At 34.5% G+C, this 21,981-nt stretch overlaps 4 protein-coding genes across 4 annotated transcripts; all 4 read right to left on the reverse strand.

Annotated features, from left to right (window-relative positions):
- Nucleotides 1-77: 77 nt before the first annotated feature.
- On the reverse strand, nucleotides 78-2,853 carry LOC109159014 (laccase-17-like). The gene is made up of 6 exons (XM_019306991.1): nucleotides 2,665-2,853; nucleotides 2,410-2,561; nucleotides 2,079-2,323; nucleotides 1,853-1,981; nucleotides 793-1,761; nucleotides 78-453 (listed from the first exon to the last, which is right to left on the reverse strand). The coding sequence occupies exons 1-6, from the start codon at nucleotides 2,776-2,778 to the stop codon at nucleotides 323-325; spliced, it is 1,740 nt and encodes a 579-aa protein (XP_019162536.1). The 5' UTR covers nucleotides 2,779-2,853; the 3' UTR covers nucleotides 78-322.
- A 4,521-nt stretch (nucleotides 2,854-7,374) lies between these two features.
- On the reverse strand, nucleotides 7,375-9,434 carry LOC109158688 (aspartic proteinase PCS1-like). Its single transcript, XM_019306583.1, has one exon. The coding sequence runs from the start codon at nucleotides 9,169-9,171 to the stop codon at nucleotides 7,864-7,866; it is 1,308 nt and encodes a 435-aa protein (XP_019162128.1). The 5' UTR covers nucleotides 9,172-9,434; the 3' UTR covers nucleotides 7,375-7,863.
- A 2,673-nt stretch (nucleotides 9,435-12,107) lies between these two features.
- On the reverse strand, nucleotides 12,108-15,521 carry LOC109158862 (vacuolar amino acid transporter 1-like). The gene is made up of 12 exons (XM_019306751.1): nucleotides 15,456-15,521; nucleotides 15,007-15,346; nucleotides 14,239-14,528; nucleotides 13,925-14,139; nucleotides 13,769-13,792; nucleotides 13,485-13,665; nucleotides 13,148-13,367; nucleotides 12,925-13,060; nucleotides 12,686-12,851; nucleotides 12,528-12,571; nucleotides 12,368-12,430; nucleotides 12,108-12,268 (listed from the first exon to the last, which is right to left on the reverse strand). The coding sequence occupies exons 2-12, from the start codon at nucleotides 15,207-15,209 to the stop codon at nucleotides 12,182-12,184; spliced, it is 1,629 nt and encodes a 542-aa protein (XP_019162296.1). The 5' UTR covers nucleotides 15,210-15,346; nucleotides 15,456-15,521; the 3' UTR covers nucleotides 12,108-12,181.
- A 3,077-nt stretch (nucleotides 15,522-18,598) lies between these two features.
- Nucleotides 18,599-20,297, reverse strand: LOC109158873 (putative cyclin-D7-1). The gene is made up of 6 exons (XM_019306759.1): nucleotides 20,080-20,297; nucleotides 19,891-19,977; nucleotides 19,674-19,772; nucleotides 19,262-19,475; nucleotides 18,997-19,136; nucleotides 18,599-18,868 (listed from the first exon to the last, which is right to left on the reverse strand). Exons 1-6 carry the CDS (start codon nucleotides 20,293-20,295, stop codon nucleotides 18,608-18,610), a joined length of 1,017 nt encoding a protein of 338 aa, XP_019162304.1. The 5' UTR covers nucleotides 20,296-20,297; the 3' UTR covers nucleotides 18,599-18,607.
- Nucleotides 20,298-21,981: the final 1,684 nt, after the last annotated feature.

The following is a 21,981-nucleotide window of genomic DNA, read 5'->3' on the forward strand; positions in this document are numbered from 1 at the left end:
TAAATAATCAGAAAATCATTAAAAGAATGGATCACAGTTAATGTAATTAAGTTGAGATGCAGTATGTAGAGTCGAAATGCAACTATTCATTTGCGTGAAACATTATTCAATGAATATCAACCATTACAAACATTTGTCAATACAAAAGATTGGAGAGTAGTTGAGGTGATCGAGTCAGCTTTTACAAAAAATAATTCAAAATAAATGAAAGAAACAGGCCGGTCCAAAGGGGAAGAAAACTCAAATTCTGCACATTAAAGAATAACACTCCGTGGATATGATACCAATGTTGCATGCAGGCCAGTCCAGGCCAGGTGATCAACTAACATTTTGGTAGATCAGAGGGAGGAGGAAGGAGCTTTTGGTTGGGAAGCTTTCCATCCAATACAAGCCATGCCATCTTCAAACCCCAGCTTGTATGCACTTCCAAGTGGCAATGCATGAACCACACACCTATTATATATATTCATCATTAATTATATATATTAATCATCATCAAAACATTAACACATTGTTAACTACAATATTTATACATGCATTGCAACCTAAGTTTGGGTGACGAGCAAACTCGCAGTCAGTATTCCGAGATTGTGCACTAGATAAGTAATGAGATAAATCAGTATAAGTTGTCTATAGCTGATCAAAGTCTAACTTGTAACTTCAAGTCAATCATCTGACCAACTTGGTTAGGCTACGCTCATTGCAGCATAAGTTAAATGTTTCTAATGTTAAAATTATCATTACTCACACATCAGTATACATGAAAATTCTAGTTAAAAATAAATATCAAACCTGGATTATCAGCCAAGAATCGAATAGCTACCCAACCACCAGCGGGGACACCCACAGTGTTTCTTTCAACAGGATCAACAAGGTTAAAATTCTTTGGGTCCTTTGTTTGGTTAAAGTTTCCGAAACCTTGTCCAACCACGAAAAAGTTGAAGCCATGAAGATGAAGAGGGTGGCTCTCCGCGCCAAGAATGCTGGTATCTTGCATCACCAACTCAACACTGGTGTTAAAATTCAAAACCATAACTTTTGTTCCATTGCTGACCATAGTGTTGTTGGGAGGATTTCCAGTGTAATTAAACCAGTGCAAGGGACTAACTGGAAAGTTTGGGCTATAAACATGGTTAGATTGGCCGGAGAAATGCGCCTGCAGAAGGGCTGTGGTAGGCTGCACAAAAGATACATTGTTAATTGAAGCAGAAAACTTGGTTGCATTAGTAGGACCCTGGCAAGTTTGGTTTTTGTCGCAAGGGTTCGTCCCAAGCCCCACTGTGAAAAAGAAATGTTTATCCACAGTCTGTGGCACCTTAGCAGGGTACGAAGGACTATCAAGACTTCGCAATTTCTTAGAAAAGTTGGAAGCAAAAGAAGTATCATTTAGGGCTGGCAAAATTGGTTTAAACATCGGGAGTTTCTTGATTGAGACGTTGGAATGATGATGGGGAGATTTGTATTCGAGAATGCCGGCAACGGTGGAGTTATCGAATGTTCCTTGGCCTGTCACATACGGCCTGGCTGTCATGAGAAATGTGGCACCTGGGAATTGAGGTTTGGTCTTTAGTAAAACATTTGAGGTCTGGCCTGGCGATATAAGAATTGTGTCAGTCTCGAAAGGTTTGACGTAAATTGCGTCCACATCGACTATTGTGAGAGTGTGGTTTGCAATGCTGAAGAAAAGCTCATCATTCAGTGCAGCGTTGATCATACGAAGAAGATATGTTTTCCCAGGTTTCACCTTCAGCTTGAATGTATCTGTTAAAATAAAAAAAGAAAATAATTCAACATCTATCAATATAATGGTGACAATTAATATAATTAAGGGGAAAATAAAATTAATTAAAACCTTTTGCAGAGCAATTGTATAAAGGTCCGGGAAGTCCATTGATGGTATAGGCATCAGAGACATTTGGACCTCCACCTGTTTGTAAAGCTTGGCTAATTATGGCTTCAGTATCACCATTGAACCATTCACCTGTAAATTAAACAATTACCACCTACCTAATTGTTACATTTCTAATATTCGATCATATAAATAATTGGTTATTATATTTATGATAGTAATTACGTACCAAAGATGATGGGTACTTCCTTGTAGGGTTTGACGAATGGGTAAGAAACATTTTTCTTCGGGCGGATAATAATAGGACCATAAACTGTTGCTCTAAGCCAAGAAATATGTGCATGCCAAAATAAAGTCCCTCTTTGACCAACAATGGTGTAGTTATATACATAACTCTGACCGGTTTGAATGGGACATTGCGTTATGTATGCTGGTCCATCTGCCCATCCACTGCGAAGTTGCCGAATTCCATGCCTTTTTTTAAAATAAAATTATATTAGTATTTATTTGTCAATTATGCTTACTAATAACAATATAAAATATGTATCATCTATATATACCAGTGAATCGAAATATTGTTAGCAACATGATTATTGACTTTTATTAATAGGCGATCACCCTCCCTAGCTAGAATCGGAGGTCCTGGAAATTTGCCATTGACCGTAACCATGCTCTTTGTGTGGCACAGTCGAGTCACATTTTGCATGGTGACCTACAAGTGGTAATTAAGGATGAAAGCAAACAGTAATTAAACACACTTAATGGGAAACAGTGAAAATGGTACTAAATATATATAATTAATTAGGTGAACTTACATTGAACTCATAGTGCCTAGTTTCGGCTTGTGCATGTTGAGGAAGGAGACACAAAGCTAGAAGTGGAAGTATGATTGCCATTGAAAATATTTGTGAAAAATATGTTGCAGCCATTACGATATAATAATGTGTAGTTGGAGAAGATCAGAGTGCTTATAATTAATTATATATGTTGAGAGATTGTTGAATGAATTGAAGTTATGGGAATAGTTCTATTTATAGATGAAGACTAGAGAGAAAGAGGTGTGATATGATGATGCCTTGGACCAACTGTAGTTCGTAAATAACTTTAGGGTGATGTCAAAGGCAATATTGGTCTGTCTGTTTGTCTCTCTCTTCTTTTAAAAAAAATAATAATAATTAAAACAGCATCATAAATTCATATATTATTATTATTGTATAATATTTGGCTGGCAAAACCTTTCCTTGGACGTGATTCATGCTTGCTAGATATTGGTTGGATCGGTCTGAGAATACGACATTTTAGTCGAATCCCATCTATGTTAGGTTTTTGCTGTTAGCCTTCATTATTTATTTTCACTATGCCATGCTTTCTTAATTACGATATTGCATGTGGTTTGTCCAATAACTCCACCCCAATAACTTGATTTCTACATTGTGAGTGCTATTATTAAGCCTATCTAATCAACTGAAATTCACAAATTAACAAGGTTAAAGTTGGTTCTCACCTGATTATATATATATATATATATATGTGTGTGTGTGTGATGTTCTTACTTGCTTCGAATGCAAGAATTTTATTAATTAATAGAACTGATAATAAATATCCACAATATGTGAAAGCTGTGAAATGGATGTGACTAATGATAAGGTAATTGGGCATATATATTTAATTTATTAGTTAGAGGACATATTTGTTGTGGGATTTGTATAAATGAAGCCACATAGTAATAATTAATTATATTAAGCAAGAACAAGAAGTTGATCAAAGGGAGTGACACAAACGTAAAAATGGGTGGATATATATTCCCATCCATTATCAAGGAACCGAAAAGTATATGCTGAAAATAGCTTCATATCAACCACCTCCAAACTGTTCAATCGGTCAACAAGAACTTGAAAATGACTAAGGCCAGGTGTAGGTGTTTGGTTCGCATGGGAATTAGAATCCTAAATGTGAATCAAATACTTGGTAATACTAATTGATTTTGGTAATTTTGCATGCTTGGTAGTATGGTGAAATTTGAATGATTAGCAATATTGATCTTTGGTGGTGTATGACCCTATAATGGAAATAAATGTTAAAAAAAAAAAAAAAGACAATTGATCCTAATATAATGACATACAAAGCATAAATATAAAAAAAAAAAAATCTAAACAAAAATCTAAAAGTACTAATCCAAACTTAAAAATTAGATTACCAATAAAATGGAATGATACTCCTTTTTAAATAAGGAATGAAATTTTTAATTGAAGAGTTAATCAAATCACATATATAGCTGTATTTTTAAAAGTTATCAACCAAACACTAACTATGATTTTGATTCCCGTTCCTAGTGTGTTAATCCATGAACCAAACACATCCTAAGTAATTTCATGTAGAAAGCCGGGTTTGTCATCTTCATGTGGACACTTTATTACCAGAATGAATTATTTAAGACATAAATTTTAAGGGTAACACGTAATTGTGTGAGACCATCTCACGGATTTTAATCTGTGAGACGGGTCGGATATTTGATTAATGGGTCAGATCTTTGATATCATCATCAATTAAAGATCCAACTCGTCTCACAGATTGAGATCCGTGAGACGGTCTCACACAAGTTTTTACCAACTTTTGAAAGTTATAATATGGTAATATGACACCATATTATTACTATTAGAAAATAAAAATGCTAATATTTTTATAAATAATAGTAGGCACAACCTTATAGTTGCATTAGCACTTAATTTTCAAGGTACTATTTTTTTTTTTTGGTTAGGTCATGAGGTGTCCTGAGCAGGTGCTAGACTAATTCTCATTTGTACCGGACCAGTCAAATTAAGGGACAAAGTACTGGCCAAATTGATTTTTTCTATATGGGAGGGGGTTTAAACTCCCGACCTCTCTTTAAGGGATTGGAGTGTACGACCACTCACATCAACCAAACTGATTTTTTTAAGGTATTAATTAAATTGACACAATACATTTCAACATTATAGAATCTTCCTAAATAATAAGTCTCTTCCTATGTGAAACTGCACATTTTGCTTAGTGAAATTAGATTTCATACTTTTCTTTTTTTTTTTTTTTTTTTTTTGGATATAAACTAAACAAAACGTTATCAAACCACTTCAATTCTTTTACAAGAAATGACATTATTCGACAAGTTCGACCGGTAAGATACTGATAAAATTGAATTCATTCATAACCTTTTGATATTAGAATCATACATACTTATTTGGTCCTCCCTTTCAAGGCTATACATTACTGTTTTTACTTCATAATGCATCACCTTTTTAATACTCCAACTAAGCTATGTACAAAGTAAATATAAAATTTGGTATAAGCAAGTAAGCTATGAATAACTTATACTAGTTTGTTTTCTTGTAATCATTTGTTGATTAGGGTCACAATGCGAATTTCACCAAAGCACATATTCAGATAGTGGTTAATTACGATCTTTTTGTAAATCATCATAAATATATAGAATAAATAATCATTATTTAGCCTTTTTAAGGTATCCACGTTCAATTTCATGACCAACGGCATGCCTTTTATGATTAACTTTACTTTACGTATAGTAGTAGTTATGGCATTATTGTTGTATTTAAGTACATTTCAATGATTTTATTGTCTGATAATACCAGTCATGTCAGAACAATATTAGAATCAAATATGATGGGAAATATGTGAGGAAAATTTAAGAAGGTTAAGAAGCATTGTCCTAAAAATAATTTGTGAATAACATGCGGAAATGGCAAAATTAAGGCTAAAATGTTTGGCCGGATATGTACTTAGCATTTAATAAGTTTTGTGAGTAGATATATATATTTTTTTATGGAAATTGCAGGCACGTGCGGGCGTGTGGCATAGGGTGCTGTTGACTCATTCATCAACGAAACGAACATTTTCTTTTGCTAAAGATTTTTTTTTTTTTTTAAAGAATAATTACAAGAGCAATGGTGACTTAACGGGCAGATAACGATGCAGAATCTTAGGTAGTTGGATGTAATAAATTATTCAGCTCTATGCTATTGGCGAAGTATGTTTATTTTTCTTGCCCACAATAAGGTGTTTTGGTTCCTCGTTTCCACGGTAGGACTAAGAATCAAAATTATAGTTAATATTTGGTTAACAATTTTTTGAAACACAACTACGAGATTTGATTATTCCTTCAATTAAAAATTTCATTCTTTGTTTAAAAAAAAATCATTTCCTAATTAAAAACATGTATCATTCTATCTTATTGGTAATTTGATTTTTAAATTTGGATTAGTGCTTTTAGATTTTTGTTTTGATTTTTTTTTATCATATTGGTGCTTTGGATGTCATCATATTAGGATTAATTGTCATGATTTTTTATTTTTGTATTTTTACAACATTTATTCCTATTATAGAGTCATACATAACCAAACATTAATATTAGTAATCATTCCAATTCCACCTACTACCAAACATGCAAAATACTTTCACCAAAATATATAACCATTAACAAGTATTTAATTCTCATTCCAATTCTGATTTTCATGTGCGATCAAACACACCCTAAGTAATGAGTGTAAACACAAACTTTGAATTATATTAAAATTCAAAGTTGGTTACAATGAGTGTCAATAAAGTGTCGGTACAAGATCTTTAATTTGGATGGTCCTCTGAACACTCTACTGAAGGGGGACTCAAATTGATTTGATCTTTAAGGAGAGTTGGATCAACATGCTTGGTCTTTGTCATGAAAGAGCTGCATATATGGTTGGAAGGAGATTTTAGAAGGATTTTATTTTCAGGAACAAGCTTTAAGTTTTCTCGTATCTTTTCAAAATGTTTTCATGACCATTTCTAGGATTAATGAGAGCTATTTATAGTCGTAGGATAAGAATAGTTTTGATAGATTCAATCTCTTTTGATATTGGCCATATGTTTGGTACCATAGTTAACTATCAGCTAATTTTAGCTTGTTTGTTTAACTTGGTTAAATAGTCAATATGAATGTACATTTGGTTAATCAGTTTTTTGTAACAACTTATTACTTCAAAACGATAAAATTTTAAAAGCTGCTTAAAATATCTTTTTCGATCCGCTTTTTGAGAAAATAAATTATACACTTAAAGGTCATTTTGCATGTAATCAGCTATCAGCTAACAGTTACTTTACCAAATATTTTTCTACAATCATCTAATGTTATAAGCTAGTCAAACCTGCTAATAACTATTTGCCGAACACCCAATTATCTAATTAAACATATTAAATAGTATCAATATTATTCAAAGTATATTCAAATATTTTAATAAAAAATTATTTTTATCAAAATTTCAAGGTCTACAATGAGTTTGATGAGATTTTAATATGAATTTATTATGAATCTAAAAAAAATGTAAGTTTATTCGTTTTGATATTTTATATATAGTATTAATTTTTTTGAATGATGAAAAAAATTTATTGTCATTGTTTAAAGGTATACAAGAAACATTTTACTATAAATCAAATTTGTAATTTTACAGTTACACAATTAATATTATATTATATTTTATACTATTAATAAATAGATAGAGGCATAACAAACTATTTATAGATATAAAATATTTCGTGCATAACAATGCTTATAGCCTCCTTATAGGCAAAGACTTCACTAATTAGATTATATTATATTATACAATACAAAATAAGTATTCCACTACACATACATGGGCAAGACACACAAAAGATTCCCCTGGCTGCCTATGTTCATTACCTAAGTTTTATGAGCCACAAAAATTGCAAAATGTACAAAATGGGAAGGACAATCAGCAGTCACCTCTCCTTCAAATTTACACCCATCCTTCACTCACCAAATCTACCACCAAACCTCACCGTCCTCATTTAAAGATTGGCACGGGCATGGTGAAACATAAATTCATCCGCGCCACTTTATGGGACCATAACACTTCTCGCAATCCTACCTATTATCGGAGCATCACTTGTAACTACACCAATTACCTGTAATGTCATCAAACCATACATAGCTATAGGTACGGACAACATCATCAAATTGTTTGGTGTCATACATTAAACCTTTGGCCTGCTAAGTCGCATCTCACTTGAGCAAAACCGATCCTGGATTTCGCCAGATCAAACTCGACCCAAACATTTTGTTGGTGATGATGTCCAATCAGATATGCCTCGATGCCTAGTAGCTCGGCGTTCCCGAACGTGAAGCAATGCACCGAATTATTACCCCGAACCTCACCCCGAACCCGATAGAGTAACCCGTCACCCGAAACCTTTATTTCAGCGCCCTGGAATAGTAAACTTACGGAAGGCAAAGGTGGTAGTCTTGTTTGGTTGAATGGGATTATATAGCACAGGTCCATTGCCCCTTGGAACACGTAATTCGGGTCATCCAAGACCCGGAGGATTCCCCTTGTTTGGTTCAAGAATTCTTCCCTCAGGGCAGTATAAGCCTCGCCAAGAAGGAAGGTGAACTGGGTTCCGGAGTCCACCATGGTTTGACCCGCACCCGTATGGTCGGGTTCAAATACGGATTTTGGTATCGGGAGTAATTTATCCGAAACTTTTATACCTTCAAGATGAACCGTATATGCGACCCGATCGAAATAAGGCAGAGGAATGTTGATTTGAACTAAGGGAGTGTAGTTTAGCGGTATAACCCAGGTAAAATTCGAGTCTCCGAGCAGTAAAACACCGGAAAAATCCGAACTTGAAATACAATATGAAAATTTGTCGAACCCCATTTGAGAAACAAAAGAAAGAGATCCACGGTTCATACCCATTAACCCGGTAGTCTTGGAATCTTCATCGGAGTTACTGCTGAAACCCGAATTCATGCACCCGAATATGGTGCCCGTGAAGTTGGTCCCGGCAATGCTGAACGTATCCATCGCTAAATTCCCTTCCGACGAGGAAGCGTCGGCGTAGGACAGCACCGCATGGCAGAAGTTCCGGGAGTCGCAGGATGCCGGAATGGAGAAGTCCTGCGTCCGGGTGGTGCAGGTGGGCGAGGAGCACGGCACCGGCGCGTAGGACAACGACCGGTTCGGGTAAAAAACCGGTTGCTTAATCTGGGTCTCATTGCAGCGTAGCCACGACAGCTCACTCCCGGTGTCCAGCACCATAGTCACATTCTGCGGCGGCGACCCCACCGTGAGAGACACCGTGAGGGTGACATTGTGAGTGAACGGCAGCTTACGCGGCGCTCTGGGAAAGGACCCGGGTGGAATTTGTTGAGTTTTCAGGGGCAAAGCTAGCATTCTCGAAACATTATTCCCCATTACACCAGAGCAACACCAAACCAGCGAGTTGAGAACAAGAACAAGAACAAAAAGATTCACCAGACGCCGCAGATTCATGTTTTTTGTTTTTCCTTAAACCCCCAAGGTCGAAACAGAAGTGGCCAGAATCCAGATATCTGAAGATTGGGTGTAAGAAAAAAACAGAGAATTCAGGAGAAACACTCACTCACATGAATTAGAGGCAAAAAACACAACAGAATTGGTTAAGTAGTTGTCAATGGTGTTCAGACTGAGCACGACGCCGTTTTTGGACTGTCGTGAATCATGAATGCTTGAAAATGACCTCAGAGCTAATCTTTCGTACGTTTGGTAGTGATCTGTTGGAAATCTGCTTGATAGACAGTAGACACGATTATAAATATACCTTCCATTTTTTTATATTTTTTTTTCCCCATTCATTTATTTACTATTTATTTCGCATTCCGCGTCGACTGTTGATACATCATAATGAAGGCTGCAATTCCCAGAAAATAATTTACTCCGAATATCAATTGCCCAGAGTCAGAGCTGGTCCTGCTTCAGCTTCAAAAATCATTCTAAATTAAGCCGCAATATAATAATCTACTTATCATGTATCATAGTTTAAGAATGCTTAAGAACTTGGTTAATGAAAAACTCGCCCCACGCAGGGCATTAATGATACGAGGAAATTAATGTTATCTGTATGTGAAAAAGTTAACTATGATTTGAAATTAAGCATCCCATTTTCTATATTAACTTTATACAACTCACCATGTGACTTTTGGACCATACTTTGCTGATAATAACCTCACCAACCAAGAGAAATCGTTTTGACTGGACATATAACATGGACAATATCATAATAATAATTTAAAAATAATAAAATGTTACATTTAAAACCTTTTTTGAATGTTACTGTCTTTATTACAAAGTAGTATCTGTTCAAATATACTTTCTCAACCTAATAAAGCACAAAGAGTCAACAACGTCTCCACTAAGAGACATGAGAGAGGTCACTACATGCCATTTGAGCACAATGTGCTTGATTATTACATTTAAAACCTAAAATGAAAATAACAACAATGAATCTGTGTTTCAAAAGATGGATGTTACTGTTATGTCGGCCGGTATACAAAAACATGTGGATTTGGATTGAAAATAATGTTGTGTTTGACAACAAAGTTACTGTTGGATTGAGGGTACTGTAACATTTGGCGGTGGCGATGGATCGGAGGAGGGAGGGGGGAAAGCTAAAAAACAAAAAAGGGATTGACACAAAGTCCAAGAGTGTAAAGTGGGAGGAATAATGGAAAGGTTTTTGAGGAAAGTTGACAGATGGGGAAGAAGGTTGTTTTTTAGTAGGTTTGGGCACATGGTGCTGTAATATCAAAGATGAGTAGATATTTTTTTTAGAAAATAAAAAGATGAGTAGATGAGAGCACATGCAGTGTTAGTATTCGTATGGGCACAGAATCATGGATGGGACTTGGGAGCCCTCAAAGCTTTAAGGTATGGGTCTCATTTAATGTCCATGGCCACCTTAAACCCCATTCTACGGACTCTCTCATCTTCTTCACAATTTCTAGATTTTTTCCTCTGTTAACTTTGACCTTATTTTGTGTTGCATTGGTATCCTGGATTTGGTTGCATTCTACTGTTATTAACTAATTAAGTTGTGCCTGAAGCACTTTGTGATCTATTATAATACCAAAGAGTAGTAGGTATATGTGTAATAAAATCAGGGGCTTGAAGTCTATACCATTGAATAGAATTACTTAATTCTTTCAAAAGGCTGAACCTCAACCAGACAGAGCATTTGGTGAGGATAGAGCATTTGGTGGTTGCTCACTCCGCACAAAGAACATCCCTCACTTTGAGAGATTGTTCCCACACTGTTGCTGGTGAGACTCGATTCCTTATCATTCTTCCAGACTTTCACCTCTATGACCAGTTGAGCTTTCACCTCTATGACCAGTTGAGCTGTCCATGCAAGTAGAATTACTTAATTGAAATATGGGTTAGTTGAATAAAGTCTAAAAAGGTTACATCTTTTTGCCAAACTTTTTATGTGACAACACATTATAAACATAAATGTTTACTTTAATGTTGTAATCAAAGGCCGGCCCCCACCGAAGTTGGATGCATGGGAGGGAGTATATATTCATTTTCAAGGCTGCCTCCACGCACATGACTAGGACCAATGAGAAGGAGAAGATAATAGATTGAGATGTCTGTGATTCACTCCCAAGCAACACCTTGCTCTACAATCACTAAATATTGTCTATCCATCCATGCCATATATCATTAAACAATATAAGAAATTTCTAGTCCTAATATTTTGATCTTCTTGTACATAATTCTTGATAAAATTTCTTATTTTTTGATCTTCTTGTAGACTTTCAGAATAATTTTTTGGTTGTGAAAACCAAAGGGAATGATGACCTTGGGTTGTACCAAGTCTGAAACCAAGTGGATTTATTTTTTGTCCCATAAACCCCCTCTATTATGGAGATCATAATATGCCATAGCTGTAGAATTTTTTTTCCATCTCGGTTTTTTTAACAAATTGAGCTCTATCGATTCAGAATCGTCTAAAGATATATCTTGCTATAATTTTTTTTTTTTATATAAGGAATGGGATACCCTATATACACACTACTTGCCTCAAAGAGAGCAACTGGATACCAGTGGACCACAAGCCACTTGGTGATCAGCTATGAATTTAGTATGACTTACCTCATTGTGATCCTTTGTTAACTAATGTTACAAGGTAGGGTTTACCCGGTGCACACTGGTGGACAGTGGCTACGAGTTTCGCTCGTCAACAACGTACTAAATCTTAGCGATGCTGTATTGTATAACATTATCTAAGAAATTTGCAATTAATGTGTATATTATAAAATAAAAGTATAGAGGGAAGTAACAATTTCTATACTAATAAAAGGATAAAAATTAAACTTCTGAAATGGCAAAATCAGAATACACTATGCTGGCATTACCAAAAAAAGAAAAAAAAAATTGTCAAATGGCCCTCTATTCTTTCTAGCAGACATTAAGTGAATATCACATTTAATTTAGATTGTGTTTACAACTAAAATGCTATTGATCAGATATGCATACTTTGAAGTGCTGAATATGTGCCCACAATTGAAGATACCAGTCCCAGAAGTATAATGCAAGTACATGCTGTAATCTGGGAAGAACAAGGCAAAATGACAATACCATTACTTTTAGCCATCTCCTAAGCAACATAAAACAACATTCAATCCAGTGTTTGAAACAAAGATTTTACCTCAAACTTTGTTATTCTGTCTCTGCTAATTCTGATGTAGCATGCACAGGGAAGGATAAGCGACTGCAATATAACATATAACGCCACAAAGTATATGTAAACTCAAGTTTTCTTCATGCACAACAAAAAAAAAAAAAGCGTTTTTCCAGGGAAAACTTACCACAAGCATTACTAATGCAGATCCAATTAACGCGGTTACAGAACCTACAAGTCAAATTCAAAGCAGAAAACAGAAAGGGAATCAGTTATGCAGGGAATTCTTATACTTCTGTTTCTGCACTGTGTATTGGAGTTTTGTGGGTTTTAAAAGAGTGTTACCAAAGTATGGAATCGACAGTGAGACGATCAATGTAGAAAGAACTAAAATCGTTCTGATGAGTATAGAAACGCCATGTGACCTATGCTGGTTAGAAGGTAAGATTTCTTCTATGCTTAATGCGACTGGAGTAATCGTCAAGGCATATTTCGTGAGAGGAGTTATAAACTGCAGAAACAAAAATCAAATTCGATCAAACTGAAAGAGAAGAAAGAAATAGAGATGGAGTATGTGTATGTACCACTGTCCATTTTGCAACTTTTGAAGCTAAATGTGCCTCTGGTAAGTTCAAAGTGAACTGCGATTTTGTAGCTTCGCCAAACATTAAGAACCCGAATATTGCCACTCCACCAAATGAAACGAAGGCGACCAAAAAGCTGTGAATTGGCAAGTTGAAGAAACAGTTTATAGCGGGTTTTAAGGTACAACCTAATGAAATATAGGATCTATAAATTGATATTCACCTTAACATAATAAGAGACGGGAACCTCGAAGGTTCTCTCATGGAGGAATAGATACTTGGAAAGACTGAATGGCCACCAAAGCAAAAACTGTATATACCAACTGTGACAGGCAACTTCGCAAAGTTCAAAGCTGTTCCACTTGGATGGAATACAAAGTCATTTGTCACCGCAACCCATAACAAGCAAATAATCACCAGAATAAACGTGACCACACCTCCGGCTGAATTAGAAGCATAAAACATCTGTAAGTTCATATACAAAATCGCTGCAGTTTGTGGAGCATAACTTATCATTATATTCATATAGTAAAGATAAGAATAACGTTTAGCTTTAAAACCTGAGATGTATGATAGCAAACTGAGGTTTCGCAGCATAACTGTTGGAAGTATCACGAGAGTAGAGATAATAGCACAGGTTTGATAAGAGTTGAGATCAAAGCCAGCAAATTCCATGTGAATGTTGGGGAAGAGGGCTGCTAAGTTATCTCCCATCATGATCAAGAATTCAATGCAAGAAGACTGCAAATATGGAATCAAGTTTCGATCTTTACAAAGGAATGTAGAACTTAGTCAAGTATAAATTAATGCTGAAACGAGGAGAAGATCAGAGTCCCATACTTACATATAGCTCAAGATACAAGATTATCTGCATATATATATATCAAGTTTAAAGTTCAGAGTTAGATGGTATACGAAATATTGCTTCAAGATAATATATATCAAATGAAAAGTAAAAGATGTTGGCGATAACTACAGAGTTGCATCATTATATACTTACTGCTACAAGTACTCTACCAGTCATGCCAAAAGCAGCCTGCCCGATATCTGGGTAAGTTTGAAGCCCTGGCGAGCTTTCTAAGCACCTCTTCAACAAAATCCCAGTGTAACAAGTAATGATTCCATAAAGAAGGAACAGAAAGAGGCTAAGCCAACCACCCTCTTTAACAGCTAAAGGAGTAGCAAGAATTCCAATACCACACAACACATTTATTGCTGAAAAAAAAGTCGGAGAAAAATTTCCATCAGATATACAATGCCATTCTATTAAAAAAAAAAAATGTATGTATCTCAATAGAATGTCTTTTTTCTTACAATTGATAAGTGCCTGAGTGTATGAACACTCCTGTCGTGGAGTCAATTCAGGAACAGAGACATGCGATACTGAAGTTGTAGGTGATATCTTTGCAGGAAGTGTTGATGTTGGCACTGGCACTTCCTCGTCGTTTAAACAACTTGTATCCGCGAAGAGAGGTTTACTCAGAGAATTGGAAGATTGAAGTAAAGGCGATTGAGGCCTCCTGTATGGTGAAGTTAAGTAGGAGGCGCCCCTCAAGATGCTTACAGAAGGAGAGGCAACTGATGTGTACATATCCATCGACTGCCTATACACTCAAAACATGAAATTTAACCACAGAAGATCATATAAACACACACACACACACTACTTTCTAAGATTATAAAACATGTTTTGCTAATTGATAACAATTAAGGAGTATGCAAAAACCAAACAATTGCCACTGACATGGAAGAAACATGAATTCTTGATTTATCAAGTTTAAAAGAAAAAAAAAAACTATAAATAAAAGAACCCTTAATTGTTTCAAGATTTATATATAAACCTAAATTGTTGATCAGGAAGTCTAATACAGACAGGACAACATAGAAAACATTCTCAGAAAGCAGTCAGGCTAAAGAACCTCAATAAAAACACACATTTCAAGATTCATATACAACCCCGAATTAAGGATCAGATAATTCTCCTTTAATTGAATGTTAACAAGTTGGGGGGGTGTTAATTTCCAATAGTTACACGCAAGAAAAATTAAGGGTATGAAAGACAAAAATGGAATAAATTAAAACCTGTAACTTTGAGGCCAATGAGGATAAACAGAGTCGAGGAAGTTGTTGTCGGAGGGATTTCTGCGAGGGCCGACATGATCTTCAGATTCTGTGTCGTCGTTATCCTCATCGTCTTCGGCGTGAGCGGTTTCAGCCTCATTCTCTTCATCGTCTGTTTCGATATGGATCACCCGGTCCGCCCCAAATTCCTCGTCCAGCTTCATTCGGATCTCTTAAAATGAAATATTCCTTCAATTTTCTCTCTGCTTCGTTCTTCGTAATTCTCCGTCGTCAAATAGTATGGATCAAAACCATGCAAAATTCCCTCAGTGTTCTACACCCATGCAACCTTTACTTCTGTCTGTGTAACAATGTCAGCAATTCTAGGATTAATGGAGGATGATTATATTAATATTATTGCATTATCACTATTATGATTATTATTAGTAATTTAGTATTTAGTATATAACCTTTTGTGGCAACAATTGGAATAAATTATAATTAATGCTAGAATTTGGGAAATAAAAGATGAAGACTCATGTTTGGGTTCGTCTTCTTGAAGGAACAAATAACGTAGAATACAAATTAAGTCAGCCCTAGAATCGGATAAGATCTATCCGTTTTTTTTGTTTATAATTCAAAATTTCAAGATATGTTTATACTTAAGAAAAAACTCATCCTTTAGCAGTATATACGAATCTTTAGACAATTTAATATATCAAATACTTATATTTTGTAATAATACATTAATACTAAAAAAAAATTACACTATTTAACACTTAGGGGATGCTTGGTTCATGATTCTTTAAAGTGGAGGAAAATGTTGTTATTTTGGTGTTTGGTTCATGGATTCCTCAAATTCGAGGAAAACAAAATCCTTGGTTGGACCAAGGATTTTGTTTTCCATGGAAGATGAGAAGAAAAAGTGATATGGTTTGACTATTTTACCATTGTTTTCTTTCTTAATTATATTACTCTTATTAATTTGTAGGGACATATATATCTTTATACTCGTTATTCCTTACAATTCCAAATCTAACCAAACAATAGAATTAGTATTCCCAGTAATTCTTTTTCCACCAACCAAACAATGAAATTCATCTTCCTAGTATTTATTTTTCCATGGAATTTCAATTCCACTTCTCTTAAAATATTTTCCGCGAACCAAACAAGCCCTTAGGATGCGTTTGGAAACCTGAAAAATGATTTTCATTTTCGTGTTTAGCTAGAGGGGGGAAAATAGATGTTAATAGAAAATATGAGTGTGGTCAATTAAAAATAGGGGATTTTCTGGAAAATAACTTCCCCTTTTGTTTGGGGGAAGTCATTTCCCATTTGCAACAGTAGTTGGAGTAGCCAATCACCCGCCGCCGCCACCACCTACCACCACCACCATTGTATGTTTTAAATTTTAAAGAAAATATTTTCTGAAAAATGATTCATTTTCCAGAAGTCATTTTCTTACTTTCCTAACACACCCTTAAAGAAATTATATTCGACTCGACTTTGCTGAGCTGGCTAATTCGTAGCTATTAGTTGTCAACTATAATTCTAATCATGATTTAGTATATGAGAAATTATTTTTGAAATTTTGGTTTGAACTTGTTAATTATATAAAATAAAATTTTAGGTGCATTGTATTAAAAAATGATATTTATAATTTAAATAAATGAATACTTTCTCATTTATCAAATGTAAAATAATTTGAATATATAGTTTTTTATATTTCAATGATTTAAGGTTTGAATTTTGCTTCTTTTTTTGTGCATTGGAGTGGGAACTTGGCATTTGGTGATCCATTGGTATGATGTAAGGGTGATGTTTTGTAGTTACTTTTTCATATGATTTTGGGATTGATAGTTACGTGAACACACTGAAGAATTTATGAGCATTTCAATAAAAGCATAATGTAAACTACCACCAAATAATTAATCAAAATAAGATAAATAAAGCCCGCATGGATAGCTTAACTGGTCATAGAGGTAAAACTTTGAAAGAATGATTAGGGATCAAGTCTCACCAACGATAGTGGGATTGGTGAGAAGGGCCTTTGTGCGCACTAAGTATCAATAGGGCCGGGGTGTGGAGGGCCCCTAGGGTTGGGATTCTTCCTTTTGGAAGAAAAATAAGATAAATAAACAATTTTATAGAGCATGGACGTTGAATCAATAGTTTTTTTTTTTTTTTTTTTTTTTTTTTTTTTTTTTTTTTTTAATACAAAATAGATTGAGCGTTCAATATTTACGAACTCATAAACTATTTATACTATATGAATAACAATATTAATCAATTCTGAGCTAGTCTTCCGAGTGTAATAACACTCTTTAATGATTATAATAGACGAGTGTCACAATACCAAGTCTCTAAAAATTCAATCGTTATATCCTACACCACAGCGCACATAGCACTGTGCGCCGCGCGCCTCCCAAAACGACGTCGTTTTGGGGTAGTTTTGGGAGGCGCGATAGGAAGTTGCTGAGATTATGTGTATTTGTTCACAACGTTATGTGTATTTGTTCACAACGTTATGTGTATTGGTTCATACAGTTATGTGTATTTTTTATACAATTATGTACATTCTTTTTATACAATTATGTACATCCGAATCAGAAAATTTGTGTGTATTATGTTAATAGTTGATGTGTATTATGTTAAAAGTTTATGTTTATTATGTATTATGTTAGATTATGTGTATTATCTTTTAAAAAGAGTATGTATATTTTGTTATACAATTATGTACATTCATGTATAACATTATGTGTATTCTAGTATAACATTATGTACATTCTTGAACAGCGGGTTTTTTTTTTAAGAAAAAATTACTGTCATTCACTGGGACGGGAAATTTCAAAAAAAAATAATAATTAAAACGACGTCGTTTTGCATCGGGGCGTATAGTGCAACGCGCGCCGTGGTGTAGGATATAAATTGCCCTAAAAATTGGATTGGGCTAGCCTCACTAGCTTGGCTGACTTCTCAGTTCACATGATGGGCTAATAATTATAATTACATTGGCCATGTTTGGTAAGTCAATTTTGTCTTATTTGACATTATTAGCTATTTGACTTAATTAAAAAATCAATATAAGTGTTTGATTAATTAACTTTTTGTAACTCTGAAATGCTAAAATTTAAAAAGTTGCTTAAAACAACTTTTTTCAATTAGCTTTTTGAGAAAAGAAATTATACTAAACAACTATCAGTTAATTTACCAAACACATTTCTACAATCAGCTAGCTAACAGCCACCAAGTATTTTTATTGCATAAAAAGGGGAAAATTGAAATTGAAATTAAATAAAAACTTGTAATGATAGTTTATATCATGAGCTGACTTACACAGTTACACGTACTCATGAGGCAGTACAATCTCTAAAGGCACCCCCAAGCTATCTAATAGCTTCGCTACTAGCTAGCGCGAGCTGAGCTTTATTTATTATGGTTTAATTAAGCTGTTAAATAATCCTAACAACATTAATGCATGTCGTCACATTAGCCGAGTACATAGAAAACATAAGCAGTTAATTAATGATTATTGTCTAAGCCGAAGTTATAAGACCAAATTATATACTGGAAACGGGCGCATAATGTTTCAACAGTAACAGTTTGTTTGGTCTAATTCAAATTAAATTAAAGGAATTGGCATCGGATCGGAGTCTTCTGGGTGTCTCTTCCTTTTCTTAATGGATGATGATCCAAGGTTAATGTTGAGTGTCTGTTGCATATTGATGAGGAGGGAGCAATCAGAGTGCGAGTGCGAGTGCGAGTGGTTGTGCTTGGTTGTCAAAACAGTTACTGGGCTTGATGGGCAATAAAGTCTCCCACAAGTCCTAACGTTTTGAATCAGTCCTTTGTCCATCATTATTTCGCACTTTTCCAGATCATTCTGCCAGAAATATATAATGTTCATTACATGCAAATTAAAGCTAAGTTAAAGGCCGGCTTCAATGAAACAGTGAAATTCGATCTTGTAATGATTTAAAAAGTTTTGGCCTTTTGGGTATTATACTTTACCTTGTGATCTTGAGGAATAAGAGCAGTAAAATGGTTGAAACAACTAGAACTGTTCGTTTCCAGTGGGAGAAACTCTTCAAGACTGCATTTCAGTGCGGTTTCAGCAAGAACACAAGGTCGAAACTCTACCAATTTCGGGTCTGCATGTTTCATGTTTCAATCATCATTACATTAATTTTAAATAGTACAGTGACAACTAACATATATAAATCTGATCTGATCTGAGACAAAATTAAAATGAATGATTATATATATATATATATACCTAAAAGAGCTCCGAGGAGCATGTCGGTAATATGTGAGCGGAGTTCCTCCTTCTCCGGCTCCGATAGGGTTTGTTGAAAGTGGAAAGAAGCAGTGAGGAGATGCAGGTAAGAGTATGGGGTTGTAGAAGACAGTCGCCATCCTAAAGCCTGTAGCACCGTCAATTCCATCCGTTGGATAAGATCCGATTCCAACAAATTCTCATAGCCCTCCATCTGCATGCCATCACCATATCCTAGTACTGTTTAATTTAATTTGTCAATCCAATATTAACAGTCCCAACTTTCATTTCATCCAATTTTTAATTAGTTGACAATCATAATATTCTTTAAGAACAGATCGAAGAACTATGATAAGAATTATAATTTGCAAAAAAATAATAAAATAAGGGGTGGGAATTAATGAGCAATCACCTGTATTTCATGCAAGGGAGGAGGGTCTGTTTCATTGAATTTGGTGGCAACTGATAAGCATGCAACTGCGAGTAGGTCAAACATCCAACATTTCCATTCCTACCAAACAAAAGAAAAGGTTTTGTTTTGAGGTAGTCGCTAGGTGTCAGACAACGTAACTGATGATTAGTGTATATATTTTGAAGCAAATTAAAAATAAATTTTCAGATTCACGTACCTGGCATTTCTTCAACGAGATGAATCTGTCCAGATAGTTGACCGCATCAAACACACTCTCAAATGACAGATTCAATCTTCTTCGAGACTACAAATTAAAACATCAAGAAATCCCAGAACTGAATGTGTATATATATTAATCATAACAGAATTGAAAGATGTGAATAATGGTAGCTGCAACTGTACTTACCCTAATGAGCCAGTGAACAGCTTTAGACCTAGCGTTATGAATGAAGCGGTTGAGTTTGAGGTAATTTGCGTAGCCCGGTTGAGGCATGTATCTGCCTTCCTTCTCCACAAGAATCCCAAAAGCCTCTTCGCACCCTTCTTTCGTATACTTTTCCACAACACCGCCTCTGTCTGCCTCGCCGTAACGGTCACCGTTTTCTTCACCGGCGGGACTCATAGCCGCCCACACTTCATCGCACAGCAAACTGTCCATTATATATATTTCTCTTCAATTATATTCACTGAACAGTATAAAAGGAATGATTATAAGATGATGACCAGTGATGAAGAATGAATTGAAGTTATGTTGTGAAATGGGAGTATATAAAAGGAAGAAGCTAAGGATCATGAAGTATTTTTGGTTGGAATAAAAGATTGAAGGAGGGGGAGGCGATATAAAAAGGAGGAGACGAGGCTCATGAAAAGCGGTAAATGCCGCAAAATAAGATATCATATATTTGTGTGAGTTGTGGGGTTGGCTTAGTTTTTGACCGCATGCCAGTAGTAACTAACTGCGTGAACGCACGAGGATACTCATACTCCCCGTTTGGCTTCAATTTATATATAACAACCTCTTTGCCTGGGTTCAACTTACTTTCACCATTTTTCACCAAACCTGCCGGTCCCACGCTACAAATTTAAAATGTTGCATTTTCATCCAAAAAAAAATTCCACATACATTTGTTTGTTTAATATTACATATTATTTTATTCAATTATTATAATTATGGATGTAATTAACATGGTATGAAATATACGCAAGGTATCTGCGGAGCTTAAGTACTGCTTAACTCAATGTTTTTTAAACGTGGCCTCTATACAACAAGGATGAAAACTGAGAATTAATTAAAAGACTAGTGATTTGCCTTCTTTAACGCTTTTAATTTTGACAACTGAGACAATATGGAGTATATCAAAAAAAAAAAAAAAAAACCTTATATATACAGGGTGGACCACGTACGCCCGCATTTATGAAGTATGAATTATGAACCGCATATGATATCCTACAAACTAGGTGGAGGGAGTACGTGATAGCAGAGAAAGCCGGAATCAATATAACAGCCCAAACTGCAAACCAAATATATAGTTCCCCATTTCCCCATGTTTTTCTGCTAAATATTTGGGCTACGTTCAAACTTAACTCTCTAGTAGTAACATCAAATTTTCCTTGTACGTCTTTATTTTCAAATCCAAAAAACATTATAAGTCTCCCTCCTAACCCATGACCGCCCACTTGAGAGAGTCACTTAATGTCGCTTGACCACAAGATATTTGGCATAGATATTTATTTATTTATGTATATCATGCAGGTAAAACACAGTATAAAATTTAACAAAATTATTTATATTATTATTAAACAAAATATAAATTCTTTTATTATTATTATTATTATTATTATTTCTCTATAATTTTCAAATACGATGATTAAAATTTGCTACCTTAAGATTTTTTTTTTTTTTTTTTTTTTTTGTGAATACTACCTTAAGGAATTGTAAAATATAAATTAAACTAACATTTATAATTATTTTATTTATCAATATTTTAATATTGGGTATGAATTTTTGTGCATAGCATGTACAAAATGTTAATAATATGGGTGTTTATTAATTAATGGATAGCTAATTGTGTTGATTATTGAACTGTATTAATGGTTTATAGTGGAGGGTTTGATAAATTAACTGTTTATAATTGTAAATAGCATATAATTAAATGATTGATGACATAAGTCTATTGTTTTATTTATTAAATTTATCTTTAAATTATTTTTAATTTGAGATATAAATTTAAAAATAAGTTCATATTAAAATTATTATTATTTTTATATAATTATAAATAAATATAGTTAATTACATTTCAAAATTAAT

This window comes from Ipomoea nil, unplaced genomic scaffold, assembly GCF_001879475.1.
Source record: "Ipomoea nil cultivar Tokyo-kokei standard unplaced genomic scaffold, Asagao_1.1 scaffold2826, whole genome shotgun sequence".
NCBI lineage: Eukaryota > Viridiplantae > Streptophyta > Magnoliopsida > Solanales > Convolvulaceae > Ipomoea > Ipomoea nil.

Coding starts and splice junctions, on each gene's coding strand:
- LOC109159014 (XM_019306991.1), bottom strand. CDS start 2,778: ATGGCTGCAACATATTTTTCACAAATATTTTCAATGGCAATCATACTT. Junction 2,562..2,664: donor CTAGGCACTATGAGTTCAAT/GTAAGTTCACCT, acceptor TACCACTTGTAG/GTCACCATGCAAAATGTGAC. Junction 1,982..2,078: donor GGAAGTACCCATCATCTTTG/GTACGTAATTAC, acceptor TTTAATTTACAG/GTGAATGGTTCAATGGTGAT.
- LOC109158688 (XM_019306583.1), bottom strand. CDS start 9,171: ATGAATCTGCGGCGTCTGGTGAATCTTTTTGTTCTTGTTCTTGTTCTC.
- LOC109158862 (XM_019306751.1), bottom strand. CDS start 15,209: ATGAAGCTGGACGAGGAATTTGGGGCGGACCGGGTGATCCATATCGAA. Junction 13,666..13,768: donor TCTTGTATCTTGAGCTATAT/GTAAGTATGGGA, acceptor CCATATTTGCAG/TCTTCTTGCATTGAATTCTT. Junction 12,852..12,924: donor AAGTTGCAAAATGGACAGTG/GTACATACACAT, acceptor TTGTTTCTGCAG/TTTATAACTCCTCTCACGAA.
- LOC109158873 (XM_019306759.1), bottom strand. CDS start 20,295: ATGAGTCCCGCCGGTGAAGAAAACGGTGACCGTTACGGCGAGGCAGAC. Junction 19,978..20,079: donor CTGTTCACTGGCTCATTAGG/GTAAGTACAGTT, acceptor TTTAATTTGTAG/TCTCGAAGAAGATTGAATCT. Junction 18,869..18,996: donor TTATTCCTCAAGATCACAAG/GTAAAGTATAAT, acceptor TATTTCTGGCAG/AATGATCTGGAAAAGTGCGA.